Source organism: Lutzomyia longipalpis, chromosome 4 (genome assembly GCF_024334085.1).
Source record: "Lutzomyia longipalpis isolate SR_M1_2022 chromosome 4, ASM2433408v1".
In the NCBI taxonomy this organism is placed as follows: Eukaryota; Metazoa; Arthropoda; class Insecta; order Diptera; family Psychodidae; genus Lutzomyia; species Lutzomyia longipalpis.
The window spans coordinates 8,512,360-8,531,635 of record NC_074710.1 but is presented as its reverse complement, the minus strand read 5'-3'; the positions used below and the strand labels follow the sequence as shown (position 1 = coordinate 8,531,635).

General features: G+C 33.8%; 4 protein-coding genes across 5 annotated transcripts in view; 2 read left to right on the top strand and 2 right to left on the bottom strand.

Annotated features, from left to right (window-relative positions):
* The window catches only part of LOC129796035 (copper-transporting ATPase 1), a 46,958-nt gene extending 32,610 nt beyond the window's left edge, over positions 1-14,348 (bottom strand). Inside the window, 2 exon segments of the mRNA XM_055837693.1 lie at positions 13,819-13,903; positions 13,984-14,348. Coding sequence (XP_055693668.1) covers positions 13,819-13,903; positions 13,984-14,017 — 119 coding nt within the window. The 5' untranslated portion in view covers positions 14,018-14,348.
* On the top strand, positions 6,847-10,928 carry LOC129796078 (ABC transporter G family member 20-like). Of its 2 annotated transcripts, none has more exons than XM_055837783.1 (5): positions 6,847-6,983; positions 7,451-7,683; positions 7,956-9,325; positions 9,395-9,584; positions 10,190-10,928. In XM_055837783.1, the coding sequence occupies exons 2-5, from the start codon at positions 7,466-7,468 to the stop codon at positions 10,755-10,757; spliced, it is 2,346 nt and encodes a 781-aa protein (XP_055693758.1). In that variant the 5' UTR covers positions 6,847-6,983; positions 7,451-7,465; the 3' UTR covers positions 10,758-10,928. The 2 variants fall into 2 exon arrangements, with proteins under 2 accessions (XP_055693758.1, XP_055693759.1); XM_055837784.1 differs by having other exon boundaries at positions 6,847-6,998.
* Positions 14,349-14,443: 95 nt separating the features above from the next.
* On the top strand, positions 14,444-16,267 carry LOC129796258 (probable cGMP 3',5'-cyclic phosphodiesterase subunit delta; the record flags this gene model as incomplete). The annotated part of the gene is given in 2 exon segments (XM_055838048.1): positions 14,444-15,867; positions 15,947-16,267. Coding segments are annotated over 2 exon segments (413 nt in total), but the record flags the coding sequence as incomplete, so codon positions are not given.
* Positions 16,268-18,439: 2,172 nt separating this feature from the next.
* The window catches only part of LOC129794492 (uncharacterized), a 76,637-nt gene continuing 75,800 nt past the window's right edge, over positions 18,440-19,276 (bottom strand). Inside the window, exon 3 of the mRNA XM_055835243.1 lies at positions 18,440-18,638. Coding sequence (XP_055691218.1) covers positions 18,440-18,638 — 199 coding nt within the window. The remainder of the gene's footprint in view (positions 18,639-19,276) is intronic.

Genomic DNA, 19,276 nt, shown 5'->3' with positions numbered 1-19,276 from the left:
CTGGGAAATATTCTTGGAAAAATACAAAAACCACGCCCCCAATAACCCTCATCATATACTAAAATTGCATAGAGCATATCCATCATTGCTGCAGTCAATGATCTAATGGTTTTTTTTTGATAAATTATAAGTTTAAAAATAATTACATACGAAGGGTAGAAAGTTTCGCAAAAAAAATACATAATCATCGCATTTTGACAAAAGGACTCTATGCAGTTTAAATTATGTCATAAAAAAAATAAACACAATAAAATATTTTTGGGGCAAACATTTTTTTTCTTTTTTTTCTTACATATTTCTGCTGTAAAATATTCTCCAGGAAAATGCAAAAGCAACGCCTTCATTGTACCTCAATCATCCCTTAAAATTAAATAAAGCATATGCTTCATTGCTTCACATACTGATTAATTGATTAAGTGAATAAAGAAAATGATGAATAGCATTTTTAATAACTTGTAGAATATCAAAACCTTCTATTGTAATTAAAATAATTCACCTTGAATACTTTGGGCTTAAAATGATAGCTATTGAGAAATTAATTGATACACAATATTTATGATAAGATAAAGTCGGCATTTTTTGCATTTTTAACACTTATAAGTAATTCCACTCGTGCCCACAACAAACTATAATAATTACCTAATAAGCCTAACACTTTCATTCTCAACAAGAAATTCCTCTTTAGTTTCTTCCATAATCACATCACACTTTTCTCTCATTTTTTTTCTTGTACTTTTTTTTGCTTTAAAACTTGTCTTTAGAATGGATGGTCTTCAATTAGCACACATCTGGTAAAATAATTCAATGAACACTGCCTGGAAAATGTCTCACAGAGATAACTGAGAGAAGCTGCAAAAGCCACAGATCTTTGTGTGACACAATAGACGTCCCAGATTCTTCATAATATTGGATGAAAATGCCATCACAAAAGCAGGGAGAATGTGGAAAGAAAATAAACCAATCGCGAGACCCATTGATAACTTCCACAGATTATATTACACACATTTTTTTTTCAGTGTACACAGTGATAAAGGCTTAACACAGCGAGTACCATTTTACACACAGAGAAATTTTTCCTAAAAAGAGATTTAAAAGGCTAACAAAAAGTCGAAGCTACGCGTGGGTAGGGGCGCTGTAATCGGAGGTATTTCTAAGAACTAAATCAGCCATTTTTTTTACATACAACAAACACTAGTGGAAAATTTCATTAAAACCCACCAAAACGTATTAAAATAAAACCTTTAGTAATAAATTCTAAATGAGTGGGGAAAACCACCTCAAGTTCGTCGAAAAAAAAAACCTAAAAAGCATTTTAATTTTGAGAAAAAGTTAATGTCAAAGTTTGAGGTTAGAAATATCGAAGATCCTCTCAAAAGGCAAAGAATGAAAATTGTCAAAGAAATAATTCACAATCTTTAAATTAAACAAAAAAAAATTAAAGTGTAAAAGAGATCATTCACATTTATTTCTCTCAGTGCACGCAATCTCTTATCAGAAACACTTTGTTGAATTTCCCCAGAGAATCCCCCCCCCACCTCACACACCTACACATGCAAATACATCTCATTATTTTTCCTGAGAAAATCTGGCAATTGGATTTTCCATTTGATGAGCTTTTCCCTTCTTCTATGTTGCAATTAAAATGTACTACGAAGCACATTAAATCCCGCAGACAGATATATCTCACAATTTCAGCCAATTAAAAGCTCCACATGGTCACATTAGTGTGTTTATGGTCAGTACGGGAGGTGGGGGAATAGAGCAAATGGAAAGGTGTGGTTGTCTGAAGTAATTTTTTCTTCACTTACTTTTGCAGCTGATCAACGAAATATCTCGTTTGAATGAGAAAAAAAATCATTGCGGGAACAAATATTAGAAAGTGTTACATTGAAAAAATCTTTGGACCACATTTTGCCATAAAAATTTAACCGATTTTCCCGTCAAAGTCTCTGAAATTGATTTATCTCCATTGAAAAATGCACCATTGTTGCGTAAAGTCCGCAAAGTCGTGCGTATGTGATTTTTTTATACAGTAATAAATCATTCAGAAGAATTTCTTGAAGTCATTGAATTTTAAGAACTTGAAAGTATTCTCAAGAACGTTCTAGGATATGTAAAATGAATGAATGAATGAAAGAAGTTAAACGCATTTCGGGACTTTGAACGTCAGGAGACGTTCTGTTCATTTTTTTACACCGACTGATATAAAATTATCTACTTTGCAAAACAACTACCCGGCTGGCATTGATTAAACACTACAAAATAAAGTAATTTAATAATAAAACACTTAGATATTTTAGTATTGAAATAAAATTTAATAAACTACTATTAGAATATTTAATGTTAAATTAATTAATAGAAAATGTAATTAATAAACTAGAAAATACAGGGAGATCATATTCCAGCCGGGTAATATATTACAGTAGTAGTGATTATTTATTACACGAAAGCGTAAAACGATTTTTTTGTACCTTGGTTTAATCGCTTCTTTCTTAAATAAAAATCACACCAAACGGCTTTCAATGAGTTTTTATTTTTATACGTCATGTTAAAAAATTGCATTTGACATTTACCCGGCTGAAATTTAGTAATTTTTCTGAATAATAATAAATTAGCATTTTTTTTAATTCATAACTTATTTTTCTTTTATTTTATCATTAGAATTGTGTTTGAATTTTTAAATATATCAAAAAAAATCTTTTTCTAACTATTCATTTTTCTGCGTCACATTTTCTGTCTGAAATATTAGCTTCACAGTAAAAATTAAAACTTTTTATCAAAATTTGTTTGATTATATAGTGAAAATATTTCGAAAAAATTGACGAATAAATTAGAAAATATAGGCAAATTAGGCAAATTATGTTCCGGCCGGGTAATTTATTGTATTGAATACATATAATTTTTACACAGACGCGTAAAAATTTTAACAGAGTTTTTAAAATTGTTAAACAATCATTAAAAAAGAAGGATAATCAATAAATCTTTCTTTAATATATGTTGTAATAATTCTCACGTCATTTTTGTTTGACAACAACCCGGCTGACAATATTCTATGGACTGTTTTTTTTACAACTAAATATTAAAAGTATTATTTCAGGTAAAATTTATTTTCTTTCGCTGATAATGATTGTAATTTATAATAAAGAAATATGAATATAATATATTTGTCGTAATTTTATTATCTTTTTTTAATAGTTTTTATACGTTTGAATTTGACAACGGCAACAACGGTGATTTGAAGACAGTTAATTGGAACATCTCTGTATTGAACTAATTGAATTTTTTCATTCTAAAATTCCCCCAAAAATTACTCAATCCAATTTTTGCTTTTACATTTCCTCATGTATGTTTCTTCTGCGGTATTCTTCCGACTCTTCGCACCTCCCCAACAAGACTCTATAATCACGCAATCAACTTTAATTTTGTAGCCAAACTCCACACGGCTTTATTAGCACATTCTGCGGAGAATTTTGTATTTTTGCTTAAATTTTTACCTCTTATGTCTCTCTATGAGACTCCATGAGAGATTTCTTTGCAAGAAAACAACATGAATTTCCCTCTCTTTGCCAGCGATTGTGTCTTTGAGACCTACTTCTTTGCTATTTCTTCCACGTTTCTGGTAATATACACTCTTTCTCTTTCATTGAAAATTAAAATCATTTATTTTCCCTTCTTTTTCATTTTCACATTGCAAGCAAAAGTTTCTTGAGATGATTTTTTTTCTTCTTCATTTAGCTGAATTTTCTCAAATGATTTACTTGCGCAATTAAAATGAAGAAAAATTAAAGGTTTTCATACTATTTACCAACTGTATCATATCAAAAAACGTGGTAAAATAAATATAAAGAGTTGTGGGAAATGATAAGAGAATCGTGTTTAATAGCGCATTTCCTCTATCAAAGCATTAATATTATAGGATCATTTAGACGCTCAATAAAGCAATTTTCCAGGTGAAAAATTGGTCAGTTTCTTTGTGGATTTTCCACGTCACGGTGGACATCACAAATCAAACATTTTATCACGTCATCCCACGCACTAACAACCCCCAATGGCACCTCCCTTGGAGTAAGGGCTGTGTGTGGGTGGAATTCCACCACGTGGGTGGAATGAAAAAATCCCAAGAATTTCCCATTCATTGAAATTTGCAGGAAAATTCCAACGTTTGCACACAAATTGAGTCCTTGATCGAATTAATATTGAGTTCAGTCAGCTGTCTTCAACTTAATTGTTCGCATTTCGAGGCACCTCAATTACAATTTACAACAATAATAAGAAAAGAAACGCATTTTCACCTTTTTTAACGTTATTTATGTACTTCAAACTATGTACTGTACATAGATACATAGTATAAACACAATAATTAGAAAAAACTCAGATTAATGTTTTTCCTTTTCAAAATTTTAACAAGAGAATAATTCTAAAGAACATTCATCGAAGAATATTAATAAAAATGTGGACAAAAGCACAATTTCCTTTTGGTGGAAAATTCAAAGGAATTTTCACTTTTAAACACTAAGAGAACAAACTAATACCTTTCATCTTCATCCGATAGGCGCGAATAGCGAAAATTCTCCTTGAATTTTGTAAAATTCATCTTTCACAGATGGAAAAACACAGCGAGATCAACGTCAAAATATACTCGAAAAAAAAAGAAACTCCACACCACAGAAATGTCTTTGAACTTGACCAAAAATACAGCAAAGAAAACCCGAAATTCTTGCTGAGAGAATCAGAATTTCTTTTTCTTTTATTTTGCTCTCAATTTCTTCTCCAGAAAGCCCTCAAGTCTTTCTCAGCACCATTGAAACTTTTTTTCTTGGAAGATATTTTTCTGCACAGCACCACACAACACTCTACATATTCTTTTGCACTCTCAGCCACACCATCTGAGCCACATAAACTCACAACCAACACTGACGAATTGATGGAGCTCCAGTGGAGCTAATCCGTGAATGAGTGTGGAGAACGCGCAAAAGAGAACGTGTGGAGAATGGTGTGGTTAAAGCGGCGCGGTACATGATTCACACAAAATATAATAAATTCAAAAAGAGCGGGAAAATTGAAACATTCCACAGGTGTATAACAGTTTATAACACGATTTTAGCTTTCTATTTTGACTAAAAATCAATATTAGGTCAGGCGAAAATTTTATAAATAAAATTTATTTATTTTTTAATTCTGGTTTTAGGAAAAAATTCATTTGATCTAGCCTAAAGCTTCTTAAGCCAGGTTTCAGTTTTTTCTTAAGCTAGATATATGTTATTTCAGCTATTAGGATTAAGTTTTTTCAGCCCCGGTGGTAAAGAGAGCTAAAGCACCACTCAATACCACTCATCGCTGGGGACGGTTCGATTCCCGCAGCGGCTTGCCGTTTTTCTGGCCTAGTGCTTCCTTCCCTTTCTTTCCTTTCTATTCCACAGCTATTCCTTTCCTGCTCGGACGATTTGTGCAACTACGAGATGGAGCCAACATCAGCATCAGTGCCATCTGTGGGGCGGAGGGACTACAGTAGCCACCAGTGTCCATAGCTATGCCGGTCCACCAGCGATAAATGTGCAGCTGCTAGCAGTCAGTGCCTGTGTTTGCGGAACTTCCTGTATGGGTCGGAGCCAATATCAACAGTGCCATCTGTGGGCGGAGGGACGACGCTGATCATGGATCTGCAGTGTGGTTCATAAAGGCGAAAGAGTGCCAATGCTAGCAGCCAGCGCGTGCGATAGTGGAACTTCCCGTGCACCATCATCTCCGACAGGATCTTCCCTCCACCCAAACAGTCTATCACGACTAGGTGTGGAGTAATCTTCCGAAAGTTCTACATAGTTAGTGCAACTTGGATCAAATAGAATTTGTGAATAGTGTACGATATGTAAATTGTAGGAATGAATAAAGAATTATTAAGAATTATTAATATAATCAGTCTCAAGTTTGATAAAACCAGACATTATTTTTTCATTACATACTTAAGTTATTTGAACTTGAATTAAGATTTTAGTCAAGCGTAAGTTAAAACCAGATTGTATTTTTTTAAGTAAAATTTAAAGTTTTCTGAACTAGGATAACGTCAGGCTTAAATTGGAAGAAAGAAAAAAAAATATTTAACTAAATTCTAGTTTTTTAAGCTAGCCTGAAGTTTCTGAGCATTAAGTTTCTTTGTGTCTTTTTTGGTCGAATTTAAGTGTTTTCTTGACTAAGATTAAGATTTTTGTGCCAGACCTAAGTTTCCTAAACTAGATTTGAATTTTTAGGCTAGATTTATGACTTTCATATAAGATTTTAATATTCTTATATTGGATTTTTTTCCCATATAAGTTTAAAATTTTCTTAAACTACATTTAATTTTAAATCTAGATTTAATTTTTTTAAGCTCGATTTTAGTTTTAGAGACAGACTAAAGTTTTTTTTAATTACTTTAAAAATTTTAATGTTAGGTTGAAGTTTTCTTAAACTATGTTTTAGCTTTTGAGACAGATTTAAGTTTTTTGCTCAGCTAAGATTAAGATCTTTGTATCAAGCTAAAAAATTTTTTTAATCAGATTTAAATTTTTACACAAAATTCAAAATTTTTAAATAGGCTTAAGATTTTTAAGTGAGGTTTAAGAAAATTTACCCCTTAACTTTCGGCAATAAATAGGCATACAAAGAGCCACGCAAAATGTAATAAAATAAAAGTTTTCTATGCCCTGAGGAGATAGCTTATTTGGTATTCGTAATTGAACCAAGTTGATTCTGTGCTATTTTTCTACACATAATAGTAATTTCTTTCATATTTGAATATCTTTTGAATTAATTAAGGACGATAAGACGTAGTGATAGACAATATAAATTCACTGCAGATGAACTGAGAGCATCAGTCTTCTTAGTGCATCAAGTGAAAAAAGTTGGAAAAAAAGGATTACCAGTGAAAAAAAATAAGTGAAAAAAGTGAGAAATAAGTGAAAAAATAAGTTAAAAGAGTGCAAGTGGATTTGTGAAAATTTTAACAAGTATTAAAAAAAAAAGTATTATTTTTTAACTTTTTTTATAGTAATTTATCAATTCATTCATTTCATTTTTGTCGATATTTTTATCCTTATTAAAACATATTGATTACTTTTACAATTTCGTTGTTACGTAATATAGAAAATTACGTAACGTAGAAAATTGAGTAAAAATTCACAATTTTTCCAATGTTATAAACTGTTATACCTACGCCGTTTTAATTCATCTTAAACATACAGTTTATGATTTAAAAAATCATTTTCTAACAAAAAATTACAAAATCCTTAACAAATTTTCTCTTTTTTTGTTCATAAGGAAATATTATCTTAAACCTCAGCCTTAAGAAATAGAATTGTTTCATAAATTGAAGAATAATAAAATAATTCAATGCAAATTATTCTTTGTGAATTCGTATCAAAGATTATTTTGCTTTTTCAATGAAATGACATGAATTTCATGCATTTTTAAACAGCGACAGATTAGAGCGATGGAAATTGAAGAATACCCCGAAATTGAGATGAAAAATGTACAAGATGCGGAAGGATGGGAAGAGAGGAGACGGCAGTTTATGTCTCAACCATCTACTGTATCCAGTAGACGACTCCAGGCTGTATGTGTACGTAGGGCGATTAAAAGTTATGGCTCAAAACGCGATAAAAATGTTATCCTTGACTCTCTAAACATGACTGTGCCTAAAGGAGTTATGTGAGTATAGAATTCTAACACTTTAACAGTCAAGTTTTACGTTCGACTAACCTTATCAGCTTTACGAGCCTTGGTAGTCTTAATATTTTGCCAATTTCTGAACTTATAAATTCTTTGAAGCAGTTTAAAATAGAATTTTTAGAACGGAGTCTTAGAACTTAAGCAGCTTTTGTAAAAAAAAATTCTCAAAGGATACTCCTACCTCTGATTCTAACCTAGTTGCTAATTCATACAACGGTTATTCCCGATAGTAAGTTTGATTAAAATTTCAGTTATGGCCTTCTGGGGGCATCTGGCTGTGGGAAGACTACTCTGCTTTCTTGCATTGTTGGACGTAGATATTTAGACTCTGGGGAATTGTGGGTGGTAGGCGGACGTCCTGGAACACGTGGTTCTGGCGTTCCAGGACCTAGAGTTGGCTACATGCCGCAGAGTATATCATTGTATGGAGAATTTACAATTAAGGAAACTTTCAACTTCTTCGGATGGATCAACCTTATTCCCGAAAACGTTATTGTAGAACGCATGGAATTCTTCCTGAAACTCCTTGAACTACCCGGACCACAGCGGTATGTAAAGGGAATGAGTGGTGGACAGCAGAGACGATTGAGTTTTGCCATAACCTTCCTTGCGGATCCGGAACTAGTAATTCTCGATGAACCAACAGCTGGTGTTGATCCACTTGTACGTCAGAAGATCTGGGACTATCTTGTGGAATTCACAAAGCCCGGTGCGAAGACTGTTATTGTAACAACGCACTACATTGATGAGACACGACAAGCTAACCTAATTGGTCTTATGCGTAGTGGAAAGATACTAACTGAGGAAGCTCCAACAATTCTATTGCAACAATACAAATGCGATTCCCTTGAAGATGCCTTCTTGAAGCTAGTTGTGGCACAAACACAAATAGGACGTCGCAAATCAATTGCAGCTTCACTCATTCAGCAAATTCGTAAAGCAAGCCTAGGCAATGCTGACGACGATGACGATGATGACAGTGATAAAAGTAAGGAAAGTGATGAAGAAGGTTCCAACAAGTCAAACCATTCTGACGACGAGACAGGTGATTTTGGTGATCATGTTAAAAAAACCAAAGTGGAAATAGACACAACACCCCTACCGATTAATATGCAGCTTCCAGATGAAGATGAAGTCGTCCCCAAGACACTTATGGAACATTTAACACTCTTCCAAATGCACCACATGAAGGCACTTATTTGGAAAAATTTACTCTGGATGATACGAAATGTGGGTGTTTTGCTTTTCATAGCTGTTCTTCCTGTTGTCCAAGTATGCCTATTCTGTGAAGCAATTGGTAAAGCTCCGATAGATCTCAAGATTGCTGTAACTAACAACGAACTCCTAACACCATTTGATTGCCCCATAACGGCAGGATGCAATAGTTCCTACCTCAGTTGTCGCTACATTGATTTCCTCAAACATTCTGGTCTAGATGTTGGAATTTACAGCACCTACAGTGAAGCTGAGGAGTCAGTTAAAGATGGCGACACATGGCTCGTAATGAATTTCCCCGAAAATTACTCTCAATCACTTTTAGAATGGATTAATCTTGATGACTTTGACAATGACGAAGAAATCTACAACATATCCATGGTATCCGTTGCTTTTGATATGTCCGGTACGAACCACTCAGTCAAAACCAAGTTTTCAATTCTTTTCTATCGTTTTCTTTTATCTCCCATTTCAGATTTTGTAATTACAAGTTTCCTTAAGGTACAAATTCAAACAACGTACTCAATGTTTATTCAAGAAGTAGTGAAAGATTGTAATATAACTCAAAAGCAGGATACACCTTCACCACTTTCCATAAATATGACGGCTTTTGTTTCAGAAGTACCGGATTTTCAAAATTTCTCCGTACCAGCTGTGCTTCTTATGTAAGTAATATGATTTTTTTTTACAAGAACTTTGTCTAGACTGACAGCTGTCCTAACCTTAAGAGGAAAATTCGGTTGATGGAAATTTAGAGCTGATAGATTTCTTCAACGTTTCTGTTGCAAACTTTCAATGAACTCTTCGGCTTCATCTTATTTTACGATAAGATATGGTTTGCTTGTTCGTTTTTATTAATTTAAAAGCGGGTTTTTGACGTTTTGTGAAAACGCTTATAAGAATAAGTTGGAGTTATGCAGTTTCTTCCGAAACTGTGGCTTTTATAGTTAAAACTTTTCAGATTATTTTAGCTTTTCTAGTCTGAGTAATAACCAATTAAGACCTAACCTTTGCTAAATTTACTTAAGAATGAGTCCTTTAGGATTAAGCGTAACTAAGCAGGCTGAATATTTTCCAGAAGTGAATGAAGTGAAGTTTTTAAAAATGAACCGTTCTTGTTCAATAAGGTTTTACACGAGCCTTATACGTTAAATAAAGTTTAGTCTAAACCTAGACTCTAGGACATCTTAACTTTTTTTGATAAAATTTTTTTTATTGTTTTCTCAAAATCTACTTGGCCTAATTGCTACTCCTATCTTTCTTTCTACAGTCTAGCCTATGCAGTCTGTGTCACGCTAACAACGGGCATTATGCTAGGTGAACGAACTACGGGAATATTGGAGCGCTTTATGATTTGTGGAATAAGCGGCATAGAAATTCTAATCTCTCACTTGGTCTCACTGAATATCGTTATGATGTTTCAAGTAGGAACTGTCCTAATTTGTGTCTTCATTGTCTACGACATTAACATTCAGGGATCAATCGTTCTTGTCATTTTTATGACACTCCTCAATGCTTTCTGCGGAATGTGCTTCGGTTTTGCCATTTCCTGCACAACGTACGACGAACGCTTAGCCACTTACATGGCACTCGGAAGTTTTATGCCCTCCTTCGTTCTATGTGGCGGCTTCTGGCCCATTGAAGGTATGCCAGATGGTTTGCAACAGATTGCCTATGCCATGCCAATTACAAATCCAACAATTGCTCTACGAAGTATCCTCCTCAAAGGATATGGTTTGGAGGAGTTTGAAGTTACTCTGGGTTTTATAACAATAATTGCGTGGATTTTTATTCTTTTAGGAATTTGCATTACATCTCTTAAGTTCAAAAAAGAATAATAATAAAGAATTCTTTAGGAATCCGTCTCAAATTGTCAAAAAAAATAAAGTTTTAGTAGTTGTTTCATTAAAAGATTTTGCGGTGATGGACAATATGGGAAAGAATTGTTTGTAATTTTTTTTTAATGAATGATTTTGGAAATAAATTTATTTGAAAAAAAAAGAAGAAAATCTTTTTTTCTCTTTGTTCTCATAACCATTTTTTTATTTATTTTTTCTCAACTAAAGATACAAATATTTTGAACATAGAATTTTTTTTTAATAAAATTAAAAAAAAGTAAAGCCCAGCCCGGTTAACTTTTTCGATTGTATGGACAATTTTTTACATGATTCAAATGTCAAAATTTTCAAAGAAAACTCAAAACTTCAGAAGAGAAGTGTCAAATGTTAGAGACGAAATGTCAAGCATTATGATTTAAAGAAATGTCAAAAAGTGCTAAGAAGACAATCGTTCAACAATAACTGTCAAGAAGGAATGTCAAATGTATTAAAATAAACGAGTAATGTAGAAAAAAAATTTAAAATGCCAGAAGAAACTTAAACCCTTTGAAAAGAAATAAAAAAAACGTCAGAAAGAAATGTCGAACATTAGAAAAATGTCAAACGTTTGAAAAGAAATGCAAGAAGTACTGACAATTTATTGAAATAGAATAAAAAAATAAATAAAAAAAATTGGAATAAAAAATATAAATAGAATGGATAAAAAATTAAATAAATGTTTTGAATAGAAACATCTAACGTTAGAAGAAAGTTCAAGCTTCAAAAAATGTGTCAAACGGTGCAAAAAAATTCATGAAAAAACGTCAAACATTTAAATTGTATAAAAAATGTCAGAGACGTTAAACATTTTGAATACAAACATCAAACGTTAGAAAGGAATTCAAACTTAAAAAAAATGTCAAACGTTAAAAAAACGATAGAAACACTTAACGAACGTTTGAAAAGCATTTGAAAGTCTGCTAAAAGGGTTTCAAAATATCAAACGATATAAAAGAGATGTCAAACCTTAGACAAAATGTCAAACGTTAAAAAAGCGGTAGAAACACTTAACGAACGTTTGAAAAGCATTTGAAAGACTGCTAAAAGGGTTTCAAAATATCAAACGATATAAAAGAGATGTCAAACTTTAGACAAAATGTCTAACGTTAAAAAAGCGTAGAAAAACACTTGTCGAACGTTAGAAAAGCATTTTAAAAAATGCTAAAAGGGTATAAATAAAAATATCAAACGTTATAAAAGAGTTTTCAAACTTCAGAAAAATGTCAAACGTTAAAAAGAAACAACAACAAAAATAGAGAAAAATGTCAAACTTAAAAAAAGCGGTAGAAAAATACCTGTCAAACGTTTGAAAAGCCTTTAAAAGACTACTAGAATGGGGTTAAATATCAATTGTTATAAAAGAGATGTCAAACGATAGAAAAATGTCAAACGTTACAAAGAAACAAAAAAATAGAGAAAAAACGTCAAACGTTAGAAAATAAGTGTCAGGGTTTTGTGGATGTCAAAATGACGTCCGGCATGGAAAAACTCTAAAATCAGGATATTTGAATGCAAACTTCCCGCCAAATTGTCACATATTGGCAGGTTTTTAGCTGTGTTTCTTTCAGACACAGCTTTTGTGTACCGAGCAAAATCGAAAGTCGTCAGATCGGGCTCAAACTTGGGATGAGCACGAATTAGGGTCCCCACATTCCAAAAAACGTATGCGCCAAAAATTTTTTTTTCCGGCCGTCCGTCCGTCCGTCCGGCCGGCCGGAACCTTTTGCTAAATTGCGAGAGAACGGTAATAGATAGAGACTTGCGGTAAACGGCAAAGTTAAAATATCGACTGGAAGACATCCGATTATGAGGTCAAATCCACCCCCCCACCCCTCCGTCCGCCATTTTGAATAACCTCAAAATTTTGTTTTCGCTATATCTCAGCCCCTGTAATAGCTAAAAATCTGAAATTTTGATATGTTGTAGGGGCCATCAAGAGCTTTCCAACGATACCTCATTTTCGAAAATCGGTCGAGCGGTTTAGTCAATATGGCTGCTACAATTTTACATCGAAAATCGACCATAACTCGAAAACGGCTTGACCGATTTTGATCAACCCGGGGTCAAATGAAAGATCTCAACAAACCCTACAACTCTCTAGAACATCTGAAGTTTCAAAAGTGACCGCAAGAGGGCCAAAAATCAAAAACAAAATTTTCGATGAGTTTTCGATGAATATCTCGAAAACGCCATTATCGATTTGCTTCATTTTTTGATATGTTATAGCTGACTATATTATCTAGGTCCATGCCAAAAATGAAGAAAATCTATGTCGCCGTTCTCGAGATATAGCCTTCCAAAGTTAGCATGTTATATCTCGGGTTCTACAAGTCCGATCTTGATCAACTCAAGCGCAAATGAAAGGTTTCGTGAAACCCTACAAATGTCTAGAACATTGCAACTTCGAGAAATGACCGCAAGAGGCGCTACAGTCAAAAACAAAGTTTTCGAAAATTTCGAACTCGAATATTTCGAAAATGCCATTATCGATTTACTTTATATTTTAATATATTATAGTTGAGGTTAAGACCTTTCCAACGATAGCTCAAACTCGAAAATCTATGAAGCCGTTCCCGAGATATGGCGTTTTAAAGATTTCTCAGGGTATGACTTTTCAACTTTTCCCGACTTTGCGCGTATTTAAACAAATTCGCGTTCTAGTTTGCTCTCACAAAATTGGTACACTGAAAGAAACACAGCTCTCGTAAGCTTGGTCAGCTTACCAGTACATTTTTTCATACGAATCAATCACTTTTACCGCAGATAATTGCTGAAATATTGCCCGTATAATACCATCAATACGTCGTCGCCCCCCTAATTAATTAAAATACAATGTTTTCTGTTTGATTTGGCATGAGACGATTGATAAGATTTGGGGAGCAAATCAGCTGAAATGGAGACGCTTTTTATCGGCAAACAAAGAAAAAGGCGATAAGGAAGCCCTTGGGGTATACTCTCTCTATTCCCTGACATGTGGGGCCCTCGGAGACAGGAGGAGGAATACATTCTGGAAACAACTCACCGTATCGTCTTGGTCTCCTCCACGGCTTCTGGGGTAGCTGAATCATCCGCAATCAGTGGATTAACAGCAGAACCGCAGTCTGAGTCTGCAACAGATGGCAGGAAAATGAAGAGAATTTCTCAAGATTACGCAAATTCCCATTAAATTGTTCCGCAAAATTCTCACCTCGAGGGACAAGAAGGTGTCCTGTGTCCATCATTCCTCTGCCCTGTGTATCTTCAACACTTTGAGGACGTTTTACCACAACTTTTCTTGGCTATTTACAAAAAAAGTTCATTGATCTTTTGTTGAGACACAAAATTCAGATCACTTTCATTTTCTGACCCACTCCGTGTGACGACAATTCCTTCGCGATTGCACTTTCACTCGCGCGTGACACTCGCAAGGAGCTGGCTAGGTGTCTCCGGGAATGCCTTTTGAGGTGTTTTTGGGATGGAAAGTGGGCGAGAAGTGGGTGGTTTTGAGGAAAAAATCCGATTATTTAGAAAAAAGTCTCAAGCAAAACACAAGACGACCAAAAAATTGACATTTGAAGGTCTTTTTGGGACACTGGCCCAATTGTCATGAAGTGTGTGATTGGAAGCAATATATGGGACATCTTAATACTTTCGCGAAGAGAGACATTTGTCCAAGGGGTGTTTATCTGAATGAAAATCTTCGGATCTTCGGATTATTCGCCAAATATTCGGATGATTCGCCAAGATTCGGATTATTCACCAAGATTCGGTTGATTCGCCAATATTCGGTTGATTCGCTAAGATTCGGTAGATTCGCCTATATTTTTTATACACAAATAACACTTTTTAGGCAAAAAACTATAACTTTTAAGCATTTCGCGTATTATAGACGTACCTAAATGTGTTTGTTTGAATTTTTTGTACTATGTTTCAAATTTAGAACAATTTTTTTGTAGAAAAAGGTTCTCAAATCGTCGGAAAATTCGATTCTCTAACTTCGGGTCCAAACTGTGCTTAAAACCACGTTTTATACATCACATATTTGTTTCGTAGAATATGGCCTGTAGGCCGTCAGCTTTTTGTTGGTCAAGCTGGTAACAGATATTGAGTCAGGCTACAACATATCAAAATTTAAAAGATTTGCCTAATTTGGATTCGGAGATATTGCCCCTTAAAGTTAGGCAATTTTTGTTTTTGTTTTTAGCGCATCTTGCGAATGTTTTTGAAACTTGAAATGTTCTAAACAGTTGTAGGGCTTCTCTATACCTATTTGATACCAAGATGATTAAAATCGGTCAAGCCGTTCTCGAGTTATATCGAAAAAACACTTTTTGCTTTAGGCCGCCATATTTGCTAAACGGCTTGACCGATTTTTAAGTATGAGTTGTCGATGAAAACGTCTCACTGAGCTCTACAATATACTAAAATTTCAGACCTCTAGCTATAAGGGAAGTGGATGACGGTATTTCAAAATGGCGGACGGCGGCCATCTTGGATTTTGAAAATGCGAAAAAATGAAATTTTACACCCACATTTCTATAGAAAACTTCAAACCAGAAGTCTCTATCTCTTGCCGTTCGAAAGTTATAAGGCAAAGATTAGGCGACCGGCCGGCAGGCCGGTCGGATCAAAAATGTCACTCCAACTTTTTCGTAATGTGGGGTGACTAAAACACCTAAAATATAACTTAAACGAAGTTTGAACGCGGTCTGAGGTAGTCAGTTATTCCGACATTAACTATTCATGAAGAATATTGATCAAAATTCGCAAATATTTGCATAATTTCCCAATATTCGCCAATATTCGTGAAGATTCGGATTATTCGCCATGATTCGGATGATTCTCTAAGATTCGTCAAGATTCGCGAAGATTCGCCTAAAATACCCAAAGATTCGCCAGATAAACACCCCTTGCATTTGTCACATTTGTGACAGTTCCCAATTCTCCCTCCCAAGGAAATCAATTCAAGAAATTCTAAAAGGAAAATTCTCTGAGAAAAAATGGAAAATCCCGAGAAGGAAACAGTGGATCAGGTAGCTGAACTAACGCAGGAAATTGACCGGGGTATGAAAATCCTCGAGGGCTTTCAAATGTGAGTAAAAACGTCTCATTTTGCCCAGATGGTGACCCCAAAATGAATGTGTGGGTGTTTTTGTTTACCTTTTGGGCAGAAATTGGATGATTGTCCGTGACGCAGACACAGGGAATATCATCTGGCAGGACAATAAGGACTTCTCCTGCCCAGATGTGGAGCACGAAGCGAGAGTTCCTGTAAAAATACTCGATTTACGAGCAATTTCGCGAGAGATTAATTTTAGTACCGTGGAGGCGATGGAGAACTTCCGGTTGGATCAGAAAGTAAAGTTCAAGGGACGCATTATGGAGGAGTGGTTCTTCGAGATGGGCTGGGTGAGTCCCAATTCCACCAATACCTGGCAATCGACAATTGAAGCAGCGCCCGAGAGTCAAATGATGCCCGCCAAAGTACTCAAGTAAGTCCAAAGAAAATCTCGAAATTTGACAATTCTGAGGGATTTGGGGGAGTTTTGGGGGCTTCCATGGTCAAAGGGGATGAGAAAATAGTTAAAATTTCCTTTTAAGTGAATTCTTTTGAAGGAAAATTCTTATTAATCTTATTGATTTTAATACGTTAGCCAATAAAATACACCTGAAGTATTTTATTACACGCATGTGTAATAAATAGTGAAATAAAATACCCAACTGGTCTAAAAATGGTTTAAACTAATGTTGACGCAAATTTACCTTATTGTGACGCAGAAAAGACTAATTGAGACTCAATTCGCCTTTTTGCGACTCAATTCTCTTTTTTACGATTCAATTTTTTACTTATCTGTACTACAATATATCTAATACAGTTAGAAGAAGAAAATCTTGAAGAAAATCATTAGAAAAAATAAAAAAAATATCAAAAAAAAAGATTTTGGTTAGTTTTCGAATTTGATTTGTTTTTATAAGTGGTATTTTATAAGAAAAAAGTAAATTAATTTCACTACAGATTAGCAGTTTTAGACATCTTAGCTAAGACGCATTTTACTCTCCAAAATCTCTTCAAAAATATTTTTCCTAAAATTCTTCTAAAATTAACAATTGAATATTTAACACTGGAGGACAAAACTGGTAACCGCTGCCAATTCGAATTTTTTAAACTGCCATAGAAACTACTACTACCCAACTTATCTTGATAAATTCTACTCAAAATAAATTCTAATAAATAATTTGTGTAGAAAATCTGTGAAAAAACGTTTTCTTTTTTTTAGAAAATTAAGCTCAAAGTTTGAGGTTAGAAATTCGTGTCCTCCAAGTGTTAAAGAAAAAATCAGGAGGATTACTCAATCTTACCTGTTATATCACACAATGTGTCTAGGCTATATGATCTAAATAAAGGCATTTATTCTAAGCTAATCAAATGCTTTAAAATTCTTTTTTTTATTAAAAAAAATCGGAAATTTCTAAAAGAAAAATTACTTTATTGCAAAAATTAGAAATGGAAATTTTTCGAAAAATCTTATCAATTGGGAATGTGTTTTTGGCTAAATTAGTTCTAAAACTGTACTAATTTTTTTAGGTCTAACTTTCTCAATTCTTTCAAAAAGAATATGTACTAAAAATCAACTCTTAAAATTGTGTGGAGGTGTCTTGACTAAATTGGTTCTAAAACTGTACTAATAGTTTTTATGTCTACTTCTTTCAATTCTTTAAAACAGAATATTTCAACAACAAAATTTTTTTTAATTAAAACTCACGAATGTATCTTGACTAAATCAAAGGTCTAAACTAGTACTAATCTTTTTGATCTGTCAAATATGTTAATTCTTTCAAATATTTAAAACAAAGCACTTAAAGACAATTAAAGAAATCTTTTCAATGTGTATTGACTAAAAGAAGATCTAAAACAGTACTAATATTTTTATTTTAATTATCAAATTTCTGTATGTACTAAAAGTCAATTCTAAAAATCTTTTCAATGTGTCTTGACTAAAAAAAGGTCTAAAACAGTACTAATATTTTTATTTTAATTATCAAATTTCTGTATGTACTAAAAGTCAATTCTAAAAATCTTTTCAATGTGTCTTGATTAAAACAAGGTCTAAAAAAACAGTTCTTATATTTTTATTTTAATTATCAAATTTCTGTATGTACTAAAAGTCAATTCTAAAAATCTTTTCAATGTGTATTGACTAAAAAAAAAGGTCTAAAACAGTACTAATATTTTATTTGTTAATTATCAAAGGAATTTATTCAGGCTTGTATGAAAGATGATCCTCTATCGCAGAACAATTTTAACCCATTCCATCTTGTAGAGGATCAAAAAACATTGAAGAATCGCGAGAGAACCTCCCCAAAATCCACTGGGATCACATCGAAAAGTGCAAATAAAAATTGCAAAAAAATTCAAATATTGCGACGCCATTTGACGTTTTTTTCCCTATAAAAAATGTTTGAAAACTTTTTTGTAGACTTGTCGCTCATTTTCCGTGGAGTTTTTTTTTCTAGTCAAAATAAATGTTTATTTTTTCGTTTCTGGAGTGATTTCTACATCTGAATCTGTGAAATCTTCTGCTCCTTGGAAGTCTGTGCATCTAATGATATTCTCAAAGCACTGAGAAAACAAACTAATTGCGAGTTTATTGCTGTGAATAATTTCATGAGACTTCCGGATGTCTTGACATTGCAGCCTCCTCGAGAGCGGATGCAACAAGGAGGAGGGCATAGAATCTCTGTTCACTGCCCATTGATTCAATTTCAATGCGTCGGAGCAAATCTTTCGCTTCCGGAAGCCCCAATATCTCCAGCAAAACCTCATGGGTATTCTGCAGAAAAGATCTCTGACAAGGCGACGAACTTTTTTGTATAGTTCGGATTGGCTTCATATTTTTACAAAAAAATCTTTATGATAATATAAGACCTATTTCGAAAAAATTAACACCGGAGATGGTCTAGAAATATTATTAAAAATAAAATTATTTTCCCATATAAATTGTATGGGAGCGCCTTTTCAGCGAGAGACATTTTTCGTGAGAGAACGAGCGCACACACAAAATCTATGCGTGCTGCTCTTTCTCATCGCTGCGTGCGCCGATAGCGCACGACAGAGCTGCCAAGGAAACCGAAGACCACACATATGTGCGCATGCTCATGTGTGTGTGTGTTTCTCCACCCCGTGAGCGGGGTTGTAGGCACGCTTTATAAAAAGTTCGCTTGTTTGCTGGTAGCGACTAGTTGGGACACGTGTAGCGTAGCCGTTTTCGGATATTATGGTCGCGGAATCAAATCTCACCAATGTCAATGATTTCTTTTTTTTTTTCACTAAATATTTTTTTTTATTTCCCTAATCATTTTTTTAATTAATTTTTTGATGTTTAACTACTAATTTGATTTACTGTTACTATAGTAGAAATATACATCTAGATAGGGGGAGGACAGTACAATACCAAATAATGCAAAAATCCGACGGTTTTCAAAAGCGAGGGAAAATTCTT

Excerpts from the sequence above, each read along its gene's own strand:
- LOC129796078 (XM_055837783.1), top strand. The coding sequence starts at position 7,466 with ATGGAAATTGAAGAATACCCCGAAATTGAGATGAAAAATGTACAAGAT. Across the intron at positions 9,326-9,394 it reads CGTTGCTTTTGATATGTCCG|ATTTTGTAATTACAAGTTTC; the intron begins GTACGAACCACT and ends CTCCCATTTCAG. Across the intron at positions 9,585-10,189 it reads GTACCAGCTGTGCTTCTTAT|TCTAGCCTATGCAGTCTGTG; the intron begins GTAAGTAATATG and ends TTCTTTCTACAG.